The sequence below is a fragment of the Rattus rattus genome, chromosome 11, assembly GCF_011064425.1.
Source record: "Rattus rattus isolate New Zealand chromosome 11, Rrattus_CSIRO_v1, whole genome shotgun sequence".
In the NCBI taxonomy this organism is placed as follows: Eukaryota; Metazoa; Chordata; class Mammalia; order Rodentia; family Muridae; genus Rattus; species Rattus rattus.
This window is the reverse complement of record NC_046164.1, coordinates 17,674,060-17,698,840: the sequence shown is the minus strand read 5'-3', so window position 1 is coordinate 17,698,840 and position 24,781 is coordinate 17,674,060. Positions and strand designations below refer to the sequence as shown.

Genomic DNA, 24,781 nt, shown 5'->3' with positions numbered 1-24,781 from the left:
TCAACCTTCCCAATGCTGTGACTCTTTATACAATTCTTCATGCTGTTGTGACTCCCCAACCATAAAATCACCTTGTTGCTACTTCGTGACTGTGACTTTGCTACTGTTATGAATTGTAATGTAACAATGATATGCAGAATACCTGGTATATGACCCCTGGGAAAAGGTTGTGTGTTGAAAACAGCTGTCTTGGGGTTGGGGATTTGGCTCAGTGGTAGAGCGCTTGCCTAGCAAGCACAAGGCCCTGGGTTCGGTCTCCAGCTCCGAAAAAAAGAAAAGAAAAAAAAAAAAAGAAAGAAAAAGAAAACCGCTGTCTTACATGGGCTTTCAGTTTTACAGCTCCTGATTTTATTCTGAAAGGCAAATATACTCAAACCATAATTATCATATTAACTTATCATGCATGATGGCTGCAGTTCCTTACATTAGTATATCATACTAATACTGATATACTAACAGTATATCAGCTTTATTCATTAAGAGCTGGGAGGGGTGGGGAAGATTGACCACACCACACCCACTTCACAAAATCTCCATTTCATTCTGTCAATGGGTAGCTTCAATCTGAGTTCTGAGAATCACACACACACACACACACACACACACACACACACAAAACATATGTATAGTACATTTGCATATGCATGTATATAATGTTTACCTACATATATATACATGCACATTAACTAGTTCAGATCATGTTTATATATCTTTATATCTCGACTTTTCAAAGGTACTAAAAGGAGTTTTCTCTCTCCGCTTTTCTTCTTCTTCTTACATTTATTTATTTTTTAAGGGCTGCACTGTCTGTGCCACAGCAGGCATGTGGAAGTCAGGAGACAACTTGCAAGCCCCAATTATCTCCTTCCACTATCAGAGTTCTGCTGATCAAGATCGGGTCATCAGGGGTTAGGGTAGCAAGTGTGTTCATCTGCCGAGCCACCTCGGCCCTGTCCCTGAATTGAGATAGGTGTCCGTGTGCAGCTCAGGCTGGCTTCAAACTTACAGGAGCCTTCTGATTCTACTTGAGTCCCGAGACCACTTGTGGACATCACCATACCCAAATCAATTGAATTCCTTTTAAAATTCAGATCTCTTTGGGCTTTGAACACTTGTATTGACATAATTCAGAGCAAGCAATACTAAAATACTCAAAATTCATTTTCCTGAAAAGACTGATTTGCTCTCTGAGAACCTTTACTGTCTTGCTCTATGTATGAACGTGAGTGTATGCATGGGTATACACACATAAAGGCTGTACGAGGGCATCGGGTGCCTGCCTCTGTCATTCTCAACCTTGTTCTTATTGACCTGAACCTTAAAAGTTTTGGCTGCCCTGGCACCTGGCAAATGCCATTTATCTTCTCGTCTCTGCCCACAACAGTGCTGAGGTTACAGGATGCCTGAAACATGCCTGGCTTGTTATCTAAGCTGACTCGATTACTCAAATCCTCACAGTTAAGCAGCCAATGTTCTTAACTACTGAGCCATCTCCCCAGCCTGGTGTTCTTATACTATTCTAGAATATCTCTTCACTATTCTAAAATATCTCACATCAAGTCTAAATTAACTCTAGCTATTTTAACACAAGGAATGCATCTGGAACCAGAAATTAGAACATGGAGACAAGTAAGAAATGAACGTTTAGGACTGGGGTTACAGCTCATTGTAGTACTTGCCTCTCCCCACCCCTCTTTGCGAGGAAGCTGGGCTAGTACACAGCAAATGCCGTTTGTCTTTCTGTCTGTTCCCCTCCCAGTACTGAGGTTACAGGCAGGCTTGAGAACATACCTGGTTTCAGGTTCATGTTCAGTAAGAGACTCTGCCTCAAAAGAATAAGGTGGAGAGTGATAGAGAAAGATACCCAATACACTCGTACAGCCTCTGTATAAACACACACACACACACACACACACACACACACACACACACACACACACACTTAAGCTTAAATTAATTAGCAAGGCAATAAAGATGCTCAAATAGTAAATCATTCTTTTCAGAAAAATGAATTTTAAGTATGTTCCACTGCCAGTAACATACTAATCGTGGGGGATATGTATGTGTATATATGTGTGTGTGAATATATATATATTTTTTTTTTCCTCAGAATTTGGGAGTGGAGGCAGGTGGATCAGAAGTTCAAAGAGGCCTCTGACTACATCTTTATCTATCTATCTATCTATCTATCTATCTATCTATCTATCTATCTATCCATCCATCCATCTGCTGGCTACATGGGGAATTCAAGGCCATTCGGGGCTAGAGATCTTGCCTTAAACAAACCAACAGAAGTGGGTTGTGCTACTTAGCTGTGACACTTCATCGTTTAAGAATCTTTTCCTGGGGGGTTGGGGATTTAGCTCAGCGGTAAAGCGCTTGCCTAGCGAGCACAAGGCCCTGGGTTCGGTCCCCAGCTCAAAAAAAAAAAAAAAAAAAAAAACAAGAATCTTTTCCTGGGCTGGAGAGATGGCTCAGTGGTTAAGAGCACTGACCGCTCTTCCAGAGGTCCTGAGTTCAAATCCCAGCAACCACATGGTGGCTCACAACCATCTGTAATAGGATGCTCTCTTCTGAAGTGTATGAAGACCAACTACAGTGTACTCACATATAAATAAAATAAATAAATCTTTAAAAAAAAAAAGGAGGGGCTGGAGAGATGGCTTAGGGGTTGGGAGCACCGACTGCTCTTCCCGAGGTCCTGAGTTCAAATCCCAGCAACCACATGGTGGCTCACAACCATCTGTAATGAGATCCGATGCCCTCTTCTGGTGTGTCTGAGGACAGCTACAGTGTACTTATATATATAATAAATAAGTAAAATTTTGAAAAAAAAGAAAAAAAAAAGGAATGTTTTCCATGGGGATGGGAAAACGGTTCAACAGTTAGGAGCACTCGATTACTGACTCTATTTCTAGCACCCACATGGCAGCTCACAATGGTCTTTAACTCCAGTTCTAGGGAATCTGACATCCTCTTCAGATGGACCACTGTGATGATGAATGCAGGAGGAGCACATTTGTGCAAACATGCAAAACAAAAGGAACTTTAAACAAACCTATTTCGCATTCACATTGTAAAAAAGAATTCCATAATTTAATTTTCTTTTGTGTTAAAAAAATGTATTACTCAAGCCCCACTGCACAAAAAAAAGCATTTTTCAAATGTCAGCAACATCAGAAACCAAAGTCTTCATGACCTTCAGACACAATTGCCTTCTGTTTTGAGGACTTAGCACAAGAAATTTGCGTTAGCATTTTCCTGGTGTCTAGAAGGTATCGACCCTAGGGTAATTGCTTGGAGTTTCTGGTTCACAGTGTATTCAGTGAGGCGTGGCCTTAATCATGTGTTGCTTTTGTTTTGTGACCAACATAATAATGGGATTTTTCCATTTGTTTCTGTGTATGGCTTTGTAAAGTTCAAGGCTAGAACAAGATGATTTCCTCCTGCCCGGATCAAAGGGAAGTTCTTCCTGGAAACCCTGACAGACTCCAAAGATCGCAGGATGTAAAAACATCTTTGCAATCCCCATGTGTGCTGGGCTTTCACTGGCCTCTCTTGATCTATTGTTGATCTCACTGACTCAGACCCGAGTGTGAACTAGGACATGAGGAAAGAAAATGGGTCCCTCATGTTTCTGTGTATGAAAAATAGTACAAGCAAGGTGTACAGCTAAGTGACAGGACCCTTAACCTTTCATATGTGGAGCCCTGGGCTTGATCTCACCACTACCCTCTGTCCTGGCTAGATTTATGCCAACCTGGCACAGGCTAGAGTCATCAAAAGGAGAGAACCTCAATTGAGAAAATGCCTCCCTAAAAAACGGCTGTAGGGCATTTTCTTAGTGATTTTCTTTTCTTTTTTTTCCGGAGCTGGGGACCGAACCCAGAGCCTTGCGCTTGCTAGGCAAGCGCTCTACCACTGAGCTAAATCCCCAACCCTTTATTAGTGATTCTTGTGGAACAGTGGACCATGCCAGGAAACTTAAGGTTGAGTGAGTCTGAGTCCCAGGCACCCAGGCACCCACCCAAGACAGTAGGGTGCCCCCTGCTCCCTAGTAGAATCTTGGCTCAGAACACATGCCACGCTTCCCACACAGCCTAAAACAGAGTTCTCCGTGCTAATGAGATATCTAGAATCTGCTGGTTTAGCCAATAAGCTTCTCTTTCCAGACATCCTTCCTGCAAAAGTTATTTCATCTCTGGTCCACCCTGAGGAGTCCGTATGCATCCATTTTCCACGATGAACAGTACATAAACGGTATGGATAAACATGGACTATCTCTTCCATCAAGACCCGCTGTGGGTAGGGGTTGGGGATTTAGCTCAGTGGTAGAGCGCTTGCCTAGGAAGCGCAAGGCCCTGGGTTTGGTCCCCAGCTCCGAAAAAAAGAACCAAAAAAAAAAAAAAAAAAAGACCCGCTGTGGGGAGCATGGAGAAAGCGGACTACCGAGCTGCAGCCTGAGTCTCTCGAAAAAGGCCCCTCTGTGCTCCCAGACAACCTCTGCCAAGCTAAGGACAATCACCAATGAGCTAAGTCGGAGCTCCCATTTCCCCAGCCCCAGCCTGTGGGCCCAGACTCCGTTCCCAACGCTTCAAGACCCAGCAGCACCTGGATGTCCAGGAGTTTAGGAGCCCCTGGTTCTTGGCTCATCGTCGAGGTCCTGTGCACCTCCAACCCTTTGTTCCCAACTCCTCTATGAAATTTCCCAGCGGCGACTGGATGCCTGGGAGCTTGGGAATCCCAGCATAGGTTTCCCACATCCTAGGCTGCATTCTTCCCACTCCCTGAATGGCATCTCCAAGCTTCTTTAAAGCCCAACACCTGACAGGTGGTGGTGCAGGGTAAACACAGTCGGGGCTGAATGTAGGCCCACAATTGCTGGGAATTTATTTCTATTAGAAATTTGAATTATAAGTACATCTCTTCTGGAATCATCAAAAGTGATGATAGTCTGTTTTTGAAGTCCTTCAAGGCTTACATTTATTTATTTATTTATTTATTTATTTATTTTTTATTTATTTATGTGTACATGTGTTCTTTTTTTTTAAACTTTTTTTTTAGATCTATTTATTTATTACATACACAGTGTTCTGCATATATATGACAGACGAGGGCACCAGATCTTACTATAAATGGCTGTGAGCCACCATGTGGTTGCTGGGAATCGAACTCAGGACCTCTGGAAGAGCAGCCAGTGCTCTTAACCGCTGAGCCATCTCTCCAGCCCGTGTGCATGTGTTCTATGGCACGTGTGTGTAGGAGTCTGAACACAACTCGTGAGTGTAGAGAGAATCTCTTTTGTAAGGTATTGAAGCAGCACCTGTCAATAAAAGCCTGATTAACCAATGAGCTGAGGCAGGATTAGAAGGTAGGACATCCAGCAGAGAGAGTCAAGAGTCAAGAGCAGTAGATCCATCCTGAACTCTGAGGAAGTTGGACATGGGAAACTAAGGAGATGTAACCAACTGTGTGTCAGGCAAAGACTAGAGTAAATGGGTTATAAACCTTATGAGATAGTCGGGGGATAGCCAACACTTATGGCCTAGGCATTAACTCATAAGTCTCAGAGTCCCTACTCTGGGAACAAAGAGGCTGGGTATAAAAGTTCAAGATTACAAATGGCAACACATATAGGGCATGTTATTCAAGCATAGGGCCTGAGAAAGCTCCGAAAGACAGGCAAGAAAGCAGCCAGGGAAGAAAACTTTGAAAGTGACTGGAAAAGTGGGGAACAGGTACTGTGAGCAGTGGATAGCTACTGAGAACCTGAGCCTCGGGCATGCCTTCTGGACAGAAGAACTTCCCAGAGCTGGGCAGATAGGCTCAGCTCCAGGTGAGCATGAGGCTCCACTCAAAAACTGGCAAGGGCAGCCTACTAGACCTATCTAAGGAGTCTGGCCTGCGGAGCCTGCAGATTATCCTGGAGCTGCAGTGGGACTAAAAAGCCCAAACTTCTGAACTGGTAAGGTATTAAGTTTGAAAACAATGAAAGAGAAAAGAAACTGGGTATTAAAAAAAATCATAGAAAGAAATATTTAGTTCAAAACTAAGAAAGTGAAGTCCTTACGGAGAGAGTTGGAAATTTAAAAAAGAAAATTATTTGTGCGTGTGTGTGTGTGTGTGTGTGTGTGTGTGTGTGTGTTAAAATGGAAAATACAATGACACAATGTATCTAGATCCCTTGTGACTTTGTTTCACTTATCGCATGCAAATAATTGTTTTTTCAGTAATGATTACAATTTTGTACGTCCTTTTTAAGAGATATCAGAATAAAACAGGTTAGGAGAGGAGTGAACGATGGAATGGTAGGTTACAGGCCATAGAACAGAGGTTAGAGAAGTCTTTAAATTAGAATAAAGAGCCTTTAGATGTTACCCTTCCTGCTCAGATGGGAGATGTCCTGGGACTTGAAAGCTGAGGAACCACACAGCTCTGAGGTGGAACCGTGTCCAAGGGAAGAGTATTCTGAGACACGGGAACTCAGGAACCACACAGCTCTGAGGTGGAACCGTGTCCAAGGGAAGAGTATTCTGAGACACGGGAACTCAGGAACCATACAGCTCTGAGAGGAAGAAGCCTCCTCAGCAGAGGCGTTGCAGCTCCCAGGGAGCGTATCCCCAGCTGAGCTGAGGAGTTCGGGCCTCAGCCATGCTCCTTTTCTTCTCTTTTTGGGTCTTCTGATGAGTCACGTCACACCAGGCTGCAAATCTCATGGAAGAGATTTATTGGAGGTCCAGGGTGAGGAAGGATGAAACCAGGGATCGCTGCCCTCTGCCCTCTGCTTCCTGGAGCAGACAGCAGGGCACTGGACAGGTAAAGGGTTATATAGGGTTTCTTGCAGGGAGGGGCAGAACTTTCTAGGAGATTTCTAGGGATTGCTGGTATTTCAAGTCCTGAGCTTGGAGGTGGGAGGATCTCAGGGATTGTTGAGTTTTCCTATTCAGGGATTAATGGTTTTTGGTCAGACTTCCCCCCAACCCTCTCCCCTCCCCGGAGCTCAAGACCGAACCCAGGGCCTTGCGCTTGCTAGGCAAGCGCTCTACCACTGAGCTAAATCCCCAACCCCCAGACTTTTCACTTAAAATTAGCACAATCTAGGGAGGGGGCTGGAGATGACTCTTTTTTTTTTTTTTTTTTTTAAAGAATTATTTCTTTATGTTTATGAGTACACTGTATCTGTCTTCAGACACACCAGAAGAGGGCATCAGGTCCCGTTACAGATGGTTGTGAGCCCCCAAGGGGTCGCTGGGATTTAAACTCAGGACTTCTGGATGAGCAGTCAGTGCCCTTAACCACTGACCCATGTCTCCACCCCACCCTACCCCAGATGACTTTTATGAACTTTACAGTGGTTAGAAAGCACTATGATCCTTAGGGAGGTCTAGGGAAAGGGCCTGGCTGCGGAGGGTTTAAAAGTTTCCAAAGATTCCAAAGGGAGTCCACCTCTGAGAAAGCCTTTCCTGCCACTTGAGTGGCACAAACAGACAACAGTTACAGTCTCACAATTAAGCTTAAATTGTTTAGGGTTTAAGAAAATGTTTTAAAGTCTAAGATGCTTTTAGGTTGGTAATGCAAGTTATGATAGGAATTGATTTAGGTACAGAACTCTGAACTCACCAAGATAGGGTTGATAGTAATGCACTTTATCCAAGTTTATCAAATACTAAGGGACCTGACATTATGATCGTCAATCTTACCTGATACATTTTCATGATTGTTATTATTGCTTATGGTTTACTATTGAAAGAGAAAGAGGCCTTTATTGGCCTAAAAGGGGGAAGTGTTGACAGAATTCTCTTGTGTTCTGTATGGAAGCATTGCCTATCAATAAGAGGCTGCTGGCCTATTAGCTGAGCCAAGTGGGCCTTACGGTAGGGAGAGAGGAATGCTCTTAAAGATTCTTAAAGCAGGGAAGACATAACTAGCCACGAGGCACTCATAGTATAGGATACCTAAGTTACAGGCTAGTCAGAAAACAAAACCAAGCTTATGGCCTAGGCATTTATATATACCTCTATACCTCTATATCTATATCTATACCTATGCCTCAGAGCTGTTATTTTGGAAACTGGAGCATGGGTAGAAAAGCCCTCAGTTACACATGGGAATTGGTTGGTTTTTTCTACTCTATGGACTCCAAGGATTGAACGTAAGCCATCAGTCTTGGTACCAAGCACCTTTACCTGTTGAGCCAATGCTTAAAACATATGCCTAATAATAGACTTCATAAATCCTTTGAAGAATCCATTTGTTAAATTACAGTGATAATATATGCCTTTTCCTTCCATTACTAGAGCATGTGAAAAAAAAAACTAAGATATATACATATTCAGCAGGATCTTTGGGAGAAACAACGAGGATTATTAATTCTTTCCTGAGCATTTTAAAACCAATACAACTCCTTCAAGGAAATAGTCTACACATAAAAGTATAATTATTACTATCAGTTACAGACATCAGAATGGAGCTCCTTTTCTTTAAAGAATTTATTTATTTAATGTATATGAGTACACTGTCACTGTCTTCAGACACACCAGAAGAGGGCATCAGATCCCACTACAGACGGTTGTGAGCCACCATGTGGTGGCTGGGAATTGAACTCAGGGCCTCTGGAAGAGCAGTCAATGCTCTCAACCACTGAGCCACCTCTCCAGACCCCAGAATGGAACTCTTCTGTTGAATCATTCACTTGTGCATGAAGTCAGCATCCTAGGAAGTTTGTGCTTTAAGGAGTCATTTGATTGGTCTTGGAATGTACAGGGAGTGTTCAGCAGCTCTGGTCAAGAAGGACAAACACATAAACTATACTTGATAGAGGGCCAGGGACAACAGACACCTTAGAGTCATATTTGATGCCTCTCTTTTCTGATATTCCGTGTCCACATTCTATGTCCTTAGCATGTACATACACGCACACACAAACAACCTGGCACTCTGCTTCCGTCAAAGGCTGCCCTGAGCAAGTCCACTACACTGATACCCAACCCACCCCACCTCCAGTCATCGTGGTCACTTTTGAGATGACATCTCACTATGTTGCTCAGGCTGATAGCAAACTTTGGAACTCCTGGGCTCAAGCAATCTTCCTGCTTTAGCTTCTTGACTAGTTGTTACTGTAAGTGGGCACCACTGTGCCTGGCTTCATTCTCTAATTTTATTGAAGGTAGTAGCATTGATTATGGGTAGTTTGGTCTTGTTGCAGTTCTACTTTGCGACAGAAGGAGGCCCATGGTCTAAGGGGCAGAAGGCAAAGAGGAACCCAACAAAGGATCTAGTTCTCCCATCCAAGTGTTGTTGGGAAGGTGGAGAGGAGGATACAGATGAAATCTTGGGAGATGCTTATTAACAATCCTCTATTTTCAAGTGTGGAGACTTGGGGGTGGTGGTTCCACTAGCTCCCTGAGATCAAATTACTTTTCATTAGATTTTTTTTTAAATTAGATTTTAATTCATGTATTTATTTGTGTGTGCACCCATGCGGTGGTTAGAGGATCGTCAGTTCTTTGGACCACTCAGATCATCAGGCTTGGATGCAGGTGCCTTTACCCACTGGGCCATCTTGCCAGCACCCTGAGGCAGAATTCTTAACCTATAAATTAGCAGTAATAGGATCATCTATCTCTGAGTTACCAGAACTATCAAATAATGGGTTTTTTTGGGTTTTTTTTTTTTTGGTTTAAAATTTGTTATTAGGGCTGGAGAGATGGCTCAGTGGTTAAGAGCACTGACTGCTCTTCCAGAGGTCCTGAGTTCAATTCCCAGCAACCACATGGTGGCTCACAACCATCTGTAATGAGATCCGATGCCCTCTTCTGGTGTGTCTGAAGACAGCTACAGTGCACTCATATAAATAAATCTTAGTTTAAAAAATTTATCATTAAATACATATGAATTATTTCAAGACATTGTTTAGAATGCCACTTGTAATGGAGGGTAACCTTGAACTTCTGATCCTTCTGGTTTGTGAGATGCCGGGGTGTTGTGTGAGAGACTTTTCCTGGGGAGACATAGCCCACACATTTCTATTTCCCTCACAAAGGGAACTTATCAAGAACAAAGTGACATCCGCACTATACTGGAAGGATTTATGTCAGCCTGACATAAGCTGGAGTCATCGGAGAGGGGGGAGCTTCAGTTGAGGAAAGGCCTCCAGAAGACTGGGCTGCAAGCAAGACTACAAAGAACTTTCTTAATTACTGATCGACGCCTTTCCCATTGTGCGTGGTACTACCCTGGGCGGTGGTCCTGGGCTCTATAAGAAGCAGCTGAACAAGCCATGGGGTGTAAGCAGTGAGCAGCACCCTCCATGGCCTCTGCATCAGCTCCCACCTCCAGGTTCTGCCCTGTGTGAGTTCCTGTCCTGACTCCCTTTAAGGATGAACTGTGATGTAAATCCCTTTCTCACCAAGTTGATTTTAGTTATGATGTTTCATCACGGCCATGGGAACCTTGACTTAAAAAGACATAAGCCGGGTTGGGGATTTAGCTCAGTGGTAGAGCGCTTGCCTAGGCGCAAGGCCTGGGTTCCGTCCCCAGCTCGGAAAAAAAAAAAAAAAAAAGACATAAGCCAAAAGTCCAACCCCGGAACCAATGAGTTGTACTGGAGTTACTAACAGAAGTACGGGAGAGCGGTTACTTACCAGGAACAGAAAAGACTCAAATGCAGCTGCTTTGTCAGTGGTGGCACAGCACTCAGGAGGCAGAGGCAGGTGGATCTCTGGGAGTTTGAGGCCAGCCTGGTCTGCAGAGTGAGTTCCAGGACAGCCAGGGCAACACATTAAAAACCCTGTCTTGGAAAACCAAAAGAAACAAAACAAACCCCTCACAACCCAAGACAGCTTCAGTCCACCACCACCCCTCCCCCTCCCCACAGTGCTCAGCTCGCTGTGCAGACAGCCAACAGGTCAGCTCTGCTGGTCGGAGTCTCCCTCAGCAGCTGTTTACTGCTTTTCCACAAAGCTAGGGGAGGGGCATTCAACAGACACAACCTTGCAACATTCTGCTTTCTCAGATATGTGATGTTTGTCCACCTCAATCTCGTGAGCCTCTCCCTGGCTCCTGGAGGGAATATTTCAGTTAGGAGGAAACTTTAACATAGCAACTGAACCCAGGGCCTTATGTATGCTAGGCTGACACTTTGCCAAGGAGCTACATTCCCAGCCTCCCTGAGCACTCCCCTCCCCCACTTTAAAGACAAAGATTCACAGTCTATGAAGGGACTTTGGCCAGCTTGAGCCTGGCAAACAGGGATCTGGCAGGCTTCTCCCTCATTCCCTCTGCCTAGCTAAAAAACGAAAACAAAACAAAACAAAAAACCAGATTACATTCCTAAAGCTTCCCCTTATTTGACCATTTCCTCATCTTGAATCTAACTACCAATGTCCAGCTATCAAAGTATTGAAGTCCAGCAATCAAAACCCGCCTTTGGTTCACCTAATTAACATGCCCAGTCAAAGTATACCACTGCATCCTAGCCCATTCTAACAGTTCTCCCCTTTCTGTCTTCTTGAAAGTTAACCTGCAGGGTCATTTCTGCTTGAGTCAGAAAGCAGCCACTTTAACTTTTCCTCCCTGCTTGGTAAAAGATTTCTCTGTGAAAACAGATGTGCGGGAGTGGTTCATGCCCAACCTAAGGTCTAGACCAGATTGGTCAGAAACTCACTATGTATGTAGCTCAGGGTGGATTTGAACTTGAGACAGTCCTGCCTTATCCTCCCAAGTGAAGGCATATAATTTTTTTTTTTTTTTTTGGTTCTTTTTTTTTTTTCCGGAGCTGGGGACCGAACCCAGGGCCTTGCGCTTCCTAGGCAAGCGCTCTACCCCTGAGCTAAATCCCCAACCCCATAATTTTTTTTAAAAAGATTTACATACTGTTTTTTTTATGTGTATGAGTGTTTTGCCTGCAAGTATGGATGTACACCTCATGTACCTAATACGGAGGAGTCCTAACTGAGCTTTGGATCCCCTGGGACTGGAGTTACAAATGGCCATGCACTACCATGTGAATGATGGGAATCAAACCGGGGTCCTCCTGTTGTGTAACAATTTCCTTTGGTGTTGAAACAGGCATCCTGCAGGAAAACTTCTAAGGCAGGAGACTAAACTCAAACTAGGTTCAGAAAGCTCCCAAAAAAGGCCAGATTCACTAGACTCCCCTGCTAAAGTAAATAATAAAAGCTGAGAATCCTTCTCAGTCTAGGTTTGAAGCTGAGTTACAAAGAGGGTTCTCAGAGGAGAAAAATAGCAAAGAGGGCTCTGAGGCTGGACCAGCTGCCTGGAAGAAGCAGAAGTCAGCCAGGCTGCCTGGGAGAGGTTTAGTGTAAAAGTATATTTTATTCTTCTGCTCTAATTGGCATCTCTAAAGACTTACTGCCTCCGTCTGCTAACCTAGGCCTAGTCCTGGAAGCGTCTAGCCTAGAATGTTTTCAGCCTCAACCTCAGAGTCTTAACTGCTGAATAAGCCCACTTTTTCTAGTTCTTTCTGAGCTTGAGCTGGCTTGTTCGACTCAACTGTTCTGGTTCAAACTCCTCTCCAAGCTAACTGATCCAAAACCTGACTTTTCTCTCCCCCTGATTTTTTTTTTACTCTGCTTAGCCTAATACTAACTCTAGCAATCAGCAAAGCCTACTTCAGCACGGGTGACAGCTCCAAAAAGCTGGCTACCTGGAGCACGCTACACAGCCCACAGGTGGCTCAGTAGATTGGAGACTGTCCTTCCAGGTCTCAGTTGGTCTAAACTGTTGCAGGATATTTCATCACACTATGAACTCCCAGACTGTGTTACTGAAAAAGGCTGTTTCTAGCTGTGTGGCTCAGCCTTGGTACACACCCTTTAATCTCTCTGGCTGGAATGCAGACACATCCTTAGCACACACATTTTTTTAAAGATTTATTTATTTATTTTTATGTATATGAGTACACTTCAGACACACCAGAAGAGGGCATCAGATCTCATTACAGATGGCTATGAACCACCATGTGGTTGCTGGGATTTGAACTCAGGACCTCTGGAAGAGCAGTCAGTGCTCTTAACCACTGAGCCACCTCTCCAGCCCTAGCACACACTTTTAATCCCAAACAATGAAAGTAAAGTTAGTTTGTAGAAGGAAGCACCATGTTTGAAAGTGATGTCTAAGTGAGTGGCAGACAGAGTGATGAATCAGAGAAAGATTTGACAGAATAGGATCTGCCTAACTCTCAGGAGGAGAGGAAAAAGAGGCTACTTAAGAGAGAGCAAGCAGGGTTGGGGATTTAGCTCAGTGGTAGAGCGTTTGCCTAGCAACCGAAAGGCCCTGGGTTCGGTCCCCAGCTCCGGAAAAAAGAAAGAGAGAGAGAGAGAGAAAGAGAGAGAGAGAAAGCAGCATAGGACTGGAGAGATGGCAAAAGCTGTAGTTGCTGTTATAGAATAATGGCTGAATGTAACTATGAAATAAAAGTAAAGATGTTATTTCAGTTCATAGCTGTTACAGTTTATCACTGAAGGGAGCCAGGGAAGAGTGAAACAGGGATCACAGATGAACCCTGCTTACTAGCTTGCTTCACCATCTATCTTTTTTTATACAGCTCAGACCCACTTCCTGCATAAGTCCTCCTGCCTACATTGATAATTAAGAAAATGTCCCACGTGTGCTTATGTATTTCAGAATACACACATATACACACACAACAATTAATGATAAAAGAAGCCATGAGTTTGAAAAGGAGGGGTATCCAGGAGGATCTGAAGGGAGGTAAGGGAGAAATGATATAATTATATCACAGTATGTGTACGGTAACCATCAAGGACAGGAATCACCCACGCATTCCTGAATGACGGAATAAAGTGAGGTAAATTAAAAAAAAATAAGTAAATACATATAAAAGAAGAAGAGGAAGAAAGGAAAATGCCTCACAGCCACGCCTACAGGCTGTAGAGGCACTCCCTCTTCCCAGGTTTGCCTAGCTTTGTTGACAAACCTGACCAGAGCAGAGTTGCTCCTGGCTGCTCTGATTCCTGGGTTCTGGTGACCCTTCAGCCTCAGCCCATAGAATACACCAGGAAGAAACCTGAGTCCTCATCACTGTTCAGATCTCAGCTCTTGAGACCCTTTCGGCAAATAGCTTGGTACTTCACTCTTCCTTCCTAAGGTTCCTTCATGCAGTTGGCTGGAACAGTTGCTCCTTTCTACGGTTACATAGTATTATGTTAAGGAAGCTCCTGCAGTCTGCTGTCAGAGTACTTACATTGTTGCTGCTGTGGATATTCTTGAATGTCTCCTGAAACACAGGAAAAAATTTGTTCAAATTGTTTTGATGAAGTGTCCACTACAACCCAAGTGACAGCTACATTTTGTCCAATATTTTTCATGCCAGCAGTAGCTAGCAATCTTACACTTCCATGCTATAAAGTTACTACTAAAAACAGTAACTATTTAGTTTTCTTCTTAGGTCAAGATGTGTAGAGACTGAATTGGTAGCCTTTCCATGTGTTATGGTTTGAACACAGACCCCAGCTTCTGGGGAACTTTTAGGAGGTACTTGAGCATTGCTGAGGGAAGTGGGTCACTGTTAACCCCTATTCCGGTCCTGATTTAACACTCTCTGCTTCCTCATGCTCCCACAAACACACGAAGCTGCTCCAGTTGCCTTGTCTTCCCTGTAGGTTGGGACTGATCACTCTGAAACAATGAGTTCACAGAACTTTCCTCCTTATTGTTGTTTGTGTCAGTGGTCTGTCACAGTGATGCTAAAGTCATTAGTACACTACCTTAAAAACAGAAAGATATAAAGAGATAGAAAACCTTTTTGTTGTTGTTGTTGTTGTTGTTGCCTTCTAATTTAATTACACTGTTGTCACAGAAAAACATTCCATACAGGGCTGAGTCAATGCTCAGCTGATACAGTGCTGGCCTTACAACTCTGAAGACCTGAATTCAGTTCCCTGCAGTGAAAGCCAGTCCTAGCCATACATACCTGTCCAACTTCCAGGTTCAGTGAAAGACCTTGGGGTTGGAGGGAGGGTGGTTCTAAGACATCCTGGACTACTGAGTTAGGCCCTGTCTCAATAAAGAAAAGCAAGAAAGAAAGCTTGTGTGTTAACTTTTGCGATAGAAGAAAATGTAAAATGAGCTTTCAGTGATCATCACAGAAGAGAGGACAGAAAGATTGTAAGATCCAGAGGGAGTAGATATCTACAGCAAAACAGTGTCTCCTGGACCTGACAGTACAGATGCACGCAAGAATTTATATGCCCAGACTGCATGCACAAGATCTGCACAAGGTCAGGACAACCCAAGTCTCAACATGGGCTCTGAGGAACTGTTGGGAGTTGATGGCTTCTGGGGTGAGAGGGTGTCAGTTTTCTTCAGAGATGTGGGTGGACTCTGAGAAGCTATATATGTTCCAGTAAATGATTATACATCCACACACATTAAATAGACTCAGTGGATATTTTGAAGAAGAGAGAGAGAGATGGTGTGTGTGTGTGTGTGTGTGTGTGTGTGTGTGTGTGTGTGTGTGTGTCGCACATAAAGGGGGAGGGACTTGGGTAAACAAGGGAGAAGTTGGAGAGAAAGGAATTGGGGGTAGACTTGGTCCAAACACACACTATACGTTCAAATATTAGAAACAGGTTGTTTTTTTTTTTGTTTTGTTTTGTTTTTTTTTTTTAAAGAAATACAACACTAACAGATGAATTGGATAGAAGTTTTTCAAAATGAATCCTTGTTGATACAACTGCTACAGTTTTCTTCCTTCAGGGTGATTTTTCTAGCAAGAGCACAGTGGTATAGAATACAAATACACATATGCTACAGGCAGCCCAGTAGATGAGAACCCAAAGAAAGGGAGTCCAGCCACTATCAGCTACCCACCACATTCTTCATTCCACCACAGAGGGTGGGGTCCTCACTCACTGCCCCTGATAGCACCTTGTGAAAGTTTCTCCGACCACCTGCGGATCATCTCTTGACTGCAGATAAAGAAACCAGCACTTGGTTCTCACTCCTGTTCCCTCCCCAGTCCTCTCTGTTTTAGGAAATGGCAGTTCTGGCTTTTAAGTGTCCAGGCCGAAAGCTTCTCTGACCCTTTTATCCAATAGCCTGTCTGAAGGAAAATCTTGTTGGCTAAAGTTCTATTGATATTTGGTAGTTTCTCAGCACGGGTACCAGGCTGCCAACAGCCGTCAGTGGCTTGAAGCTGGTCTCCAGGCTTCTGTCCTTGCCAGTTAGAGGCAGTTCCCTGCAGAACAGCTCGTGGATGCTTTTAACCTTTAAGCCATCAGATCCCTCTGCTTAGAATAAAAGCCGAAGTCTTAACTTGGCCTATGGGGGCTCTGTGAAATTGGACTCTCTCTGACTTTGTATATTACCAATGTTTTTAATTATGCTCAGTGTATTCTCATCAAACACGTGTCCTTGGAGTTCCTTGATTACGTCACGTACATTTGTGCTGTTCTTTCTGCCTGTAATGTTCTTTACTCTGTGTGTGTCTGTGTAATTGAATGCTCTGTGTGTGCGTGCTTGCATGCGTCTGTGTATGTGTGTGTATGTGTGCGTGCATGTGTGTGTACGTGCGTGTCTGTGTAAATGAATGCTGTGGGTATGTATGAGTGCACGTGAGTGTGTGTGTGTGTGTGTGTGTGTGTGTGTGTGTGTGCGTGTGCGTGTGCGTGTGTGTGTACAAACCCTTAGAGGTCAGATGACGATGTCAGAGCCCCTGCCAGTAGCTGGAAACCAAGCCCGAATCCTCAGAAAGAGCGCAAGTACATTAACTGCTGGGCTATTTCTCCAGGTCCTCCTCCTTTTTTTTTCTGTTTGGGAGCACCCCTAGGACCCCACATATATTAGGCAAGTGCTTTATTACTTAACTACATGGTGACTACCTTTTTTGCTGTGGTGGGAAAAATACCCGTAACCAGAAATTTACCATTTTAACCCATTAACCCATCTTGAGTTAGAATCCACTGGTGCTGAATGCATCCGTTGTTTTACAAAACTCTCCCGACCACCTAGTTCCATTTTCATCATCACCACGTGCTGACCAGAAGCTACACCGTGAATCAGTGACTCCGTACCCCCCTCCTCTACACTCTAGTATCTTCCAGTCTACTTCCTGTGTCTATGCGCCTGACTACTCTAGGTACCTCATGTAAGTGAGGTCATGTGATGTTTGCCCTTCTGAAACTGGACAAAAGGCAAACTCTGGGCTCTTAACCTGTTACAAATTAAAAGCAAGATGTTTATTTTCCTCTGCCTGCTTTCTCGGAGCCTGTAGTAAAACACAGTTTCAGTCACCAGGTCTAACTGTTTATTGACTGAGAGTCCCTTATGAGCAAACCTAGCGAAAGCACACATAAGCTGTCTAGCTTCACTGGCTCTTAATTGAATGTAGGTGGGCTCTGAGAAGGTATATGTGTTCCTGCAAGCTATTCTTTGACTTTCACCTGCACGCTATGGCAGGGGTGTGCTCTGCTATACACACATATCCATACGGAAACAAATAAGTGTAATTTAAAAATCATGTGCCAGCTTTAGATTAAGTTGCTTGTTTGTGTGTTTGTGATTTATTTATTTATTTATTTATTTATTTATTTATTGTTTTGTATGTATGTGTGTATGTATATATGTATGTATGTATTTTTTATTTATTGAGAGAGGGTTTCTCTGTGTAGCCCCGACTGTCTTAGAACTCGATCTGTAGATCAGGCTGTCCTTGAACTTACAGAGAGATTTGATTGCCTCTGCCTCTTAAGTGTTGAGATTAAAGGCACATACCATCACCACCACACAAACATTATTTTCTGATCAAATATAAGACTTGCAAATATTTTATCCCATTCCAGTGGTGTTCTTTTCATTCTCTTGATACCGTCCTGGCTTCGTTGCCCACAAATTGTCCTCTGACAAATTATTCCCAAATTAACTTCCTCCTATGCTTTCTGTTTGACACTTTTTAAAAATATATGTTACAAATACCTGAATGAGTCTAAGGGGACAGGTTCATTTCAGCTCGTGAGTGCATTCCATAGTTATCTGGGGCTGTCGGGAGGGCACGGTGGAGCAGAGAGCAAGGGACAGCAAAGGGCTGAGATGCCCCAGTGACCTACTTCTCTCAACGAGGTCCACTTCCCAATCATGCTATCATATTATGAATCCACCCAGGGATTAAGCCATTGATTGAGACTGAGTTATCATGAGTAACCTCTCAGCGATCTGGTTCCACCTCTGGGGACCATGCCTTTATCACATATATCTCTTTGGAGTATATTTCTTATTCAAACCATTTTATGAGAAACATTTTCTCATAAAAGTCCTATCATTTGGTCTCTTAATTCTAATCCCTTAAGCCACCTGTGTTAATTTTTGAATATATGTAATGGTCCAACTTCATTCTTTTACATATATTTAGTTTTCTAACTGTGTGTTTTTTTTTTAAGATTTTATTTATTTATTTATTTATTATGTACGTGAGTACACTGTAGCTGTCTTCAGACACACCAGAATTGGGTATCAGATCCCACTACAGATGGTTGTGAACCACCATGTGGTTACTGGGATTTGAACTCAGGACCTCTGGAAGAGCAGTCAGTGCTCCTAACCCCTGAGCCATCTCTCCAGCCCCTCTAACCGTGTTTTTAATTTATCCGTCTATTGTTTCTTTTCCTTCCACTAGAACTTAAGCTCCAGCAGAGCAAGAGTTAAACTATTTCTGTCACTGCCATATGGGATCAGTTATCTTGCTATTTATAGAAACAAGTCACCTCGACATTTAACGTAGGAAAACATCAAGAAACACATACTTTCCTTTAAGGTTTCAAGTGTCAGGAACTGAGTATCCACTCTCTGATTGCTTCTTCCTCACGGGATGCAGTCAGTTTGGGACCAGGACGGGAGTCCCTGAAAGCATGGGAGGGTTGAAGGTCTGCTTTCAAGGTAGTTCATTGAAACAACCGCTATGTTGGTTTCTGATTGGATTTTTAAATTTTTTTTTTTATGTGTAGGAGTGTTTTGCTTGCACACCTGCCTGTGCATCACTTGTGAACATGCTCAAGAAGTTGTAAGAAGGAGTAGGATCTCTTGCAACTGGAGTTACGGTAGCCCAGACTCATGATTCTAGCTTTCTTTTTTTTGGAGCTGGGGACCGAACCCAGGGCTTTGCGCTTGCTAGGCAAGCGCTCTACCACTGAGCTAAACCCCCAACCCCTGATTCTAGCTTTCAAGATGCAGAGGTTGGAGGATCAGAAGTTTAACAGCGTCCTTAGCTAAACAATGAGTTAAGGTCAGCCTGAGCTACATGAGACCGCGTCTCAAAAAACAAAGCCAAAACCAACCAACCGACCAACCAACACCAACAGCGGCAACAACAACCCATAGAGAGACTGTTTCAAAACAAAAAAAATTAAAACAAACAAACAAACAAACAAACAACCCAGGTGGTAGTGCACACCTTTAATCCCAGCAATTGGGGGACAGAGGCAGGTGGATCTCTGTGAATTTGAAGCCAGCAGCGTAGTCTATAGAGTGAGTTCCAGAGCAGCCAAGGCTACACAGAGAAACTCGGTCTCAAACAGAACCGGCTGGAAAGAGGAATCCTTGTGCTGTTTTCCCGCTAGGTCCGCTTCTCCGAGAATAGGTGGGGTCTCCTGGTTCACATCCTGAGCATTTCCTGAGGAGACCACAGGGGATTTTACTTTCCTTGCTGTGGTTTGCAAACCTTCAAGGTAAGACTCTCCCCACTGTGGCTAAGGTTCAGTGAGGGAACCACATCTGTGATAAGTACACGGGAGAGATGCGGACAGTGAAACAGTACACCTCTCCCCTCCAGGTGAGGTATCCCTTCCGTATTTCCCACCATATTGCATCTCCGTATTAGGGAACATACACACTATTATCCATTTATTTCTTACATTCATTTTTTAAAAGTATTGATTAACTGATTGTGTGAGATGTTTTGCCTGAGTGTGTATTATGTGAGTGCAGGAGCCTGTGGAGGCCAGAAGAGGGCGTCAGAGTCCCTGCAACTGGGGCTACAGGAGGTTGCAAGGCACCAAACACGTGTTGGGACGTGAACCTAGGTCCTCTTCAGCAGCAGCAGGTGCTTTTACCCACCAAGCCATCATTCCAGCCTCTTACATTTGCCTTAAATATCACACTATATTTCCCTATATCAGATTGTGAACACGGGTACCCCGTTTTTATAATTCCAAACGACACAGGTTTTTATAGTCAAGGGAGATCTAAACTTGCATTTTGTGTTTCCTTTTACTGTTAGTTGTGACTGTGGGTCAGCCACAGTTTTCTCAACTTAAAAAAATTATTTTATGTATATGAGTGTTTTGTCTCCACGTATGTCTGTGCATCGCGTGTATGCCGGCTGCAGAAGAGGCCAGAAGAGGAGGAGTGGATTCCCTGGGACTGAAGTTAGAGGAGACTGTGGGTTTCCATGTGGCTGAGAATCGAATCTGAGTCCTTTGGAAAGAGCAACCAGCGCTCTTAACCGCTGGGCCATTCATTACTCCATCACAACCCCGAAGTGGGTCTAGCGATATCTATCTCGTGTGAGTGCTTGTAATGTTATCATTGAGCTGAAAATGTGACTTACTGACCTTCCCTTTAGCAAAGCATTTGGCACAGTTGATCACCATATTCATACATAAGTACATACATACCTACATACATACATGCATACATACATATATGCATACATACATACACGAGTACATCCCCAACAAGGAACTTAAAGGTAGCTAAAACACCAGAACTTCCCTCCTCTCATACACACACAGACCCTTACAGGCATCGTCAATACCAAGACCCTACCCCAGTTACCTGTTTCTGTCTTAAGTCGTTTCAGAAGGCATCACATAGGCACGTGAGGATTGTGAGCCTCTCAAACCTCCCTCTGAGAGGGAATGTTAATAGGTCCTATCATGTGACAGTCTTGTGCCTGTCATTAGTACAGCTATTCTGCTTTGAAATAACCTCTAGGAGATATCTTTTTGAGTGGTGGAGTGAGTAAACAAATAAAGACTTTCTTGGCATTTACTTGTGAATGGGGATAACCACGGGGTTAGAGATAAAGGCTATAGGGCTAGAAAGATGTCTCACACCCATTGTTTTTGCAGAAGCCCTGAATTTGGTTCCCAGTACCTATAGAGGGCACCTACAACTGCCTATAATATAGACCCAGGGGATGTGATGCCTCCTTCTTTACAATTGAATTCATATGCATACACATAGTTCTAAAAAAGATTTAGGTGATAGATAAAAAAAATGCCACTGGATATGGCAGTACAGACACATTTGCGATCCCAGGCAAGGATTTCAGGAGTTCAAGGCCAGCCTCAGCTACATAGAAATGTCAAGCCTAGTCTGAGCTCATGAAATCTGTCCCCAAAACCAAACTAAAGAAAAGAGTGAAAGAAAATTAAAAAAAAAAAAAATGATTTCATAGATCCCAACGCATGATAAGTGCCTTAAAACGTAAGCCATGATTAACAAGACAAGTCTTCGAAACCAACACTTTAGATCTCTTCCGAGAAAATGGAGCTCTATTTAGGACCGACCCCCACAAGGTCTACCAGTTGGTTCCACATTATGGCAAACTCTCTACTCGTAGTCTTTGAGTACCACTGTAGCCTGTAGAACTTTCAGGAGAGTATAGTGGGGTGGGATGGGCATGGGTGTGGGTGTGAGGATGAGACAGAGACAGAAAGAGACAGAGAGATATCCAGGTAATAATTTGTCTTAGGTTAAAGTCCAAGCTAACAGTATCAAATTAGACAAGCCTCTAGCCGGTGCCTCAAAACGGGCACCTCAGTCAAGATCATTCTGACATGAGTCAGGAAGGGAAGAGGGAGAGAGGGAGGAAGGAAGTGGGGAACAGAAGAAACCAACATCTATTAGTACGCCTGGATACTCAAAAGGCTTTGCTTCCCGTTTTACTGATCCCCCCCCCCCCCACATCCCCAGCCGCCCTGCAAGTTACCACCCCGCAGAGCTAGGGGCTGGGACTGAAAGGGTGTTAAGTGGGCGGAGCCCCGGGGCGGCGGCCGATGTAAACACTCCTATGAGTCAGCTGTAAATTAAATTCAAATCCCCAGCCTCCTAGTCTCCTCCTCCCATCATGGTTACCACCAAGATGACTGCTGTCTTTAGAAACCCTAATAGGAGACAGGTAAATGTCTGAAAATGCAGCTTGTTTTTTTTTTTCCTTTTTTTATAGTGCTGATAAAGATGCCCTTAGTGCAGCAGGGGATTTTAACTTTTACTGGATCAGCATCTGTGTACCTCGCTCAGTCTTTAAGGCACAGCAGCTGTTTGTGGGTACGCCTTTGGTTTTATTTTAAGAATATTATCTCATTGCACTTGTGGCCGTTCATGTGAGCAACCCGGAGTTATATAAAGTGGAGGGAGAGTTGTAATAATTAGCTTTCGTGCTTCAATAGTTTCTTTCTCTGCTGCTACTGGCTACTGGGGATTTGTTTTGCTTATTTAATAAATAGAGTCCTACTTTGTCCGTTTAGGCTTCTAATTTCCCACATGGAGATAAAAATTAGCCAAGGAATATGATTACCATAACGTGTGTTCGAGAATTCTAGTTGGTGGCAATGTTGACTGATGGTCGTTTCTTTCCTTAGGTGCCCCTTGTGCTTAGGAATACAGGCCATTGTAAATCGAAGTTAATTTTACTGTAAGGTTATCAGGCATGGTGGTTTCTGCCTGGGAAATGGAGGTGAGGGTTTGGTTCATTAAGGGTATACCAGCTCCATAGCAAGTCTGGAGCCAGTGTGGGTTACATATGCTTCCACATGAACATACTACAAAGCAGCGGTGTTTTTTGTTTGGGTGGGAATAAGGGAAGAGATAATTTACACTGAATGAATTCTGGCCCTGGCTTGACTGATACAGACCACCATCTCATGTGAAGTAGAAGCCTATCTCTCAACACCCCTGTCAGGGTGGGTGGGCTTAACTTTTGCTTTTCAGGCTCTTCATTTTGTCTATAGTGAGTGTATTTGCTCATGTCTAAAAGCAGGTGCACGAATGCCATGGTGCACATGTGGGGGCGGAAGGACAGCTTTGGTGTCCTTCACAGTCGGGAAGTCAGGATCCCTTGTTTGTGCTGCTGTGCACTTCAGGCTAGCTGATGGGTGAGTCTTCCGGCTGATTCTGGCTCTGCTTTTCGTCCGAGAGCAGAAGAAGTGGAAGGATTACATAGGCCACTGTTCTGCCTTGTTATGTGGGTCCCAGGGACAGAATGCAGGCTTCCAGGGTTGGTTAGTGCCCTTTATCCACTGAACCATCTCTCTTGCTAGACTCTTAGCTTTAGCTAAGGAACAGAACTGTACAAGATCAGCATCCAAACAGCTAGTGGGTGGTGGAGTCAGGATTTTTTTTTTTCTCCTAATTCAGAGTCTTTTTAATATCTGCACTGGTTACCTTGTGGCTTTGGAAATAGTAATTGCAATAACTACCACCTGCCGAGTGTCTATAGGCTTGGCATCAATGCTCCACTTAATTATCAGGTTAGTGCTTAAGTAGATATTACTAACTGTTTTATGGATGGGAAGACTGAGATACGAGGAGGTTAAGTATACTTTTGCTGAGTACACTTAAAATTTTAGGTTACAGCCTACCGTCACGCACCGTACAGAAGGTGGAAGCTACGAGTTCTCAGAAAGTTGGGTAGTTTAAGTGAAATGACTAATCCTAGTTGCATCAACTTTTATCTTGCTTCAGACAGATAAGGAAGCCAAGAAACAAACAGACTGCTTTTATCAGGTACTTCTTTTATCCTGTGCTGATATTCCATTTTACGGTATAATTTCGAAACTCGTTATTTGGTTTGGCGGAGTTTATAAAAATAGAAATAAGGTGGTGGGTGGGCTGCAAGCAATGTTCTTAACCCTCGAATGTAAAGACTGATGTGCAGATTCTTAGACCGGAGTGGCTAGGCAGCTCGCCTGTGAGTCCAGGTCCCAGAAGGCCCAGACAGGAAGCAGGAAGCAAGCCGCGGGAGCTGCATCAGAGAGTCCTGGCTTCGGTTAAGAGACGTTGCCTCTTTTCGAGTCTTGGCTCCAATACGACCAAAAAAAAAAAGAGTAACAACGGTCGTGCCAAAAGGGGCCACGGCCATGTTCAGCCAATTCGCTGCACGAATTGCGCCCGGTGCGTGCCCAAGGATAAGGCCATTAAGAAGTTTGTCATTCGGAACATTTTAGAAGCCGCTGCAGTCAGGGGCATATCTGAAGCAAACGTCTTCGACGCATACGTGCCTCCCAAGCTGTATGTCAAGCTGCACTACTGCGTGAGCTGTGCCATTCATAGCAAGGTAGTCGGGAATCGATCTTGTGAGGCCCGGAAGGACCAAACACCCCCACCACGATTCAGACCTTCTGGCGCTGCACCCCAACCTCTACCAAAGCCCGTGTAAAGAGGTGATTTCATGAAGGCAGAAAGAAAAATACCATGGAAAAATAAAATGGAAGTTATACTTTAAAAAGAGAGAGAGAGAGAGAGAGAGAGAGAGAGAGAGAGAGAGAGAGAGATTGCCCCAATTAATTAGGAAGAGGGTGATTGCTACACACGTGCACACTCACATGTGAACAGGCATGCAGACAACATGGACAGACCCTTGCAAAAACGTTGTCCAAACTCTGTAGTTATAACCCATCTTTACATTCATTGTGGTCTAGTTTCTAACTCCACACGAGGGTCCAGAGAGCACAAGAATGAGCGCTGAGAAGCGATGTTCTTCCCTAAGGCAATGCTCCTGTCTTACAGTCAGTGGATACAG

The 24,781-nt window shown here is 43.8% G+C and overlaps 2 protein-coding genes across 3 annotated transcripts in view; both read left to right on the top strand.

The window, feature by feature from the left end:
- The first annotated feature begins 22,074 nt into the window (after positions 1 to 22,074).
- Positions 22,075 to 24,781, top strand: part of Evi5 (ecotropic viral integration site 5) — a 157,703-nt gene continuing 154,996 nt past the window's right edge. For both annotated transcript variants that reach the window (XM_032917016.1, XM_032917013.1), the window contains exon 1: positions 22,075 to 22,159. In XM_032917016.1, coding sequence (XP_032772907.1) covers positions 22,109 to 22,159 — 51 coding nt within the window. In that variant the 5' untranslated portion in view covers positions 22,075 to 22,108. The remainder of the gene's footprint in view (positions 22,160 to 24,781) is intronic.
- LOC116912616 (40S ribosomal protein S26-like) lies at positions 22,691 to 24,418 on the top strand. Its single transcript, XM_032916742.1, has 2 exons — positions 22,691 to 22,717; positions 23,906 to 24,418. Exons 1-2 carry the CDS (start codon positions 22,691 to 22,693, stop codon positions 24,416 to 24,418), a joined length of 540 nt encoding a protein of 179 aa, XP_032772633.1.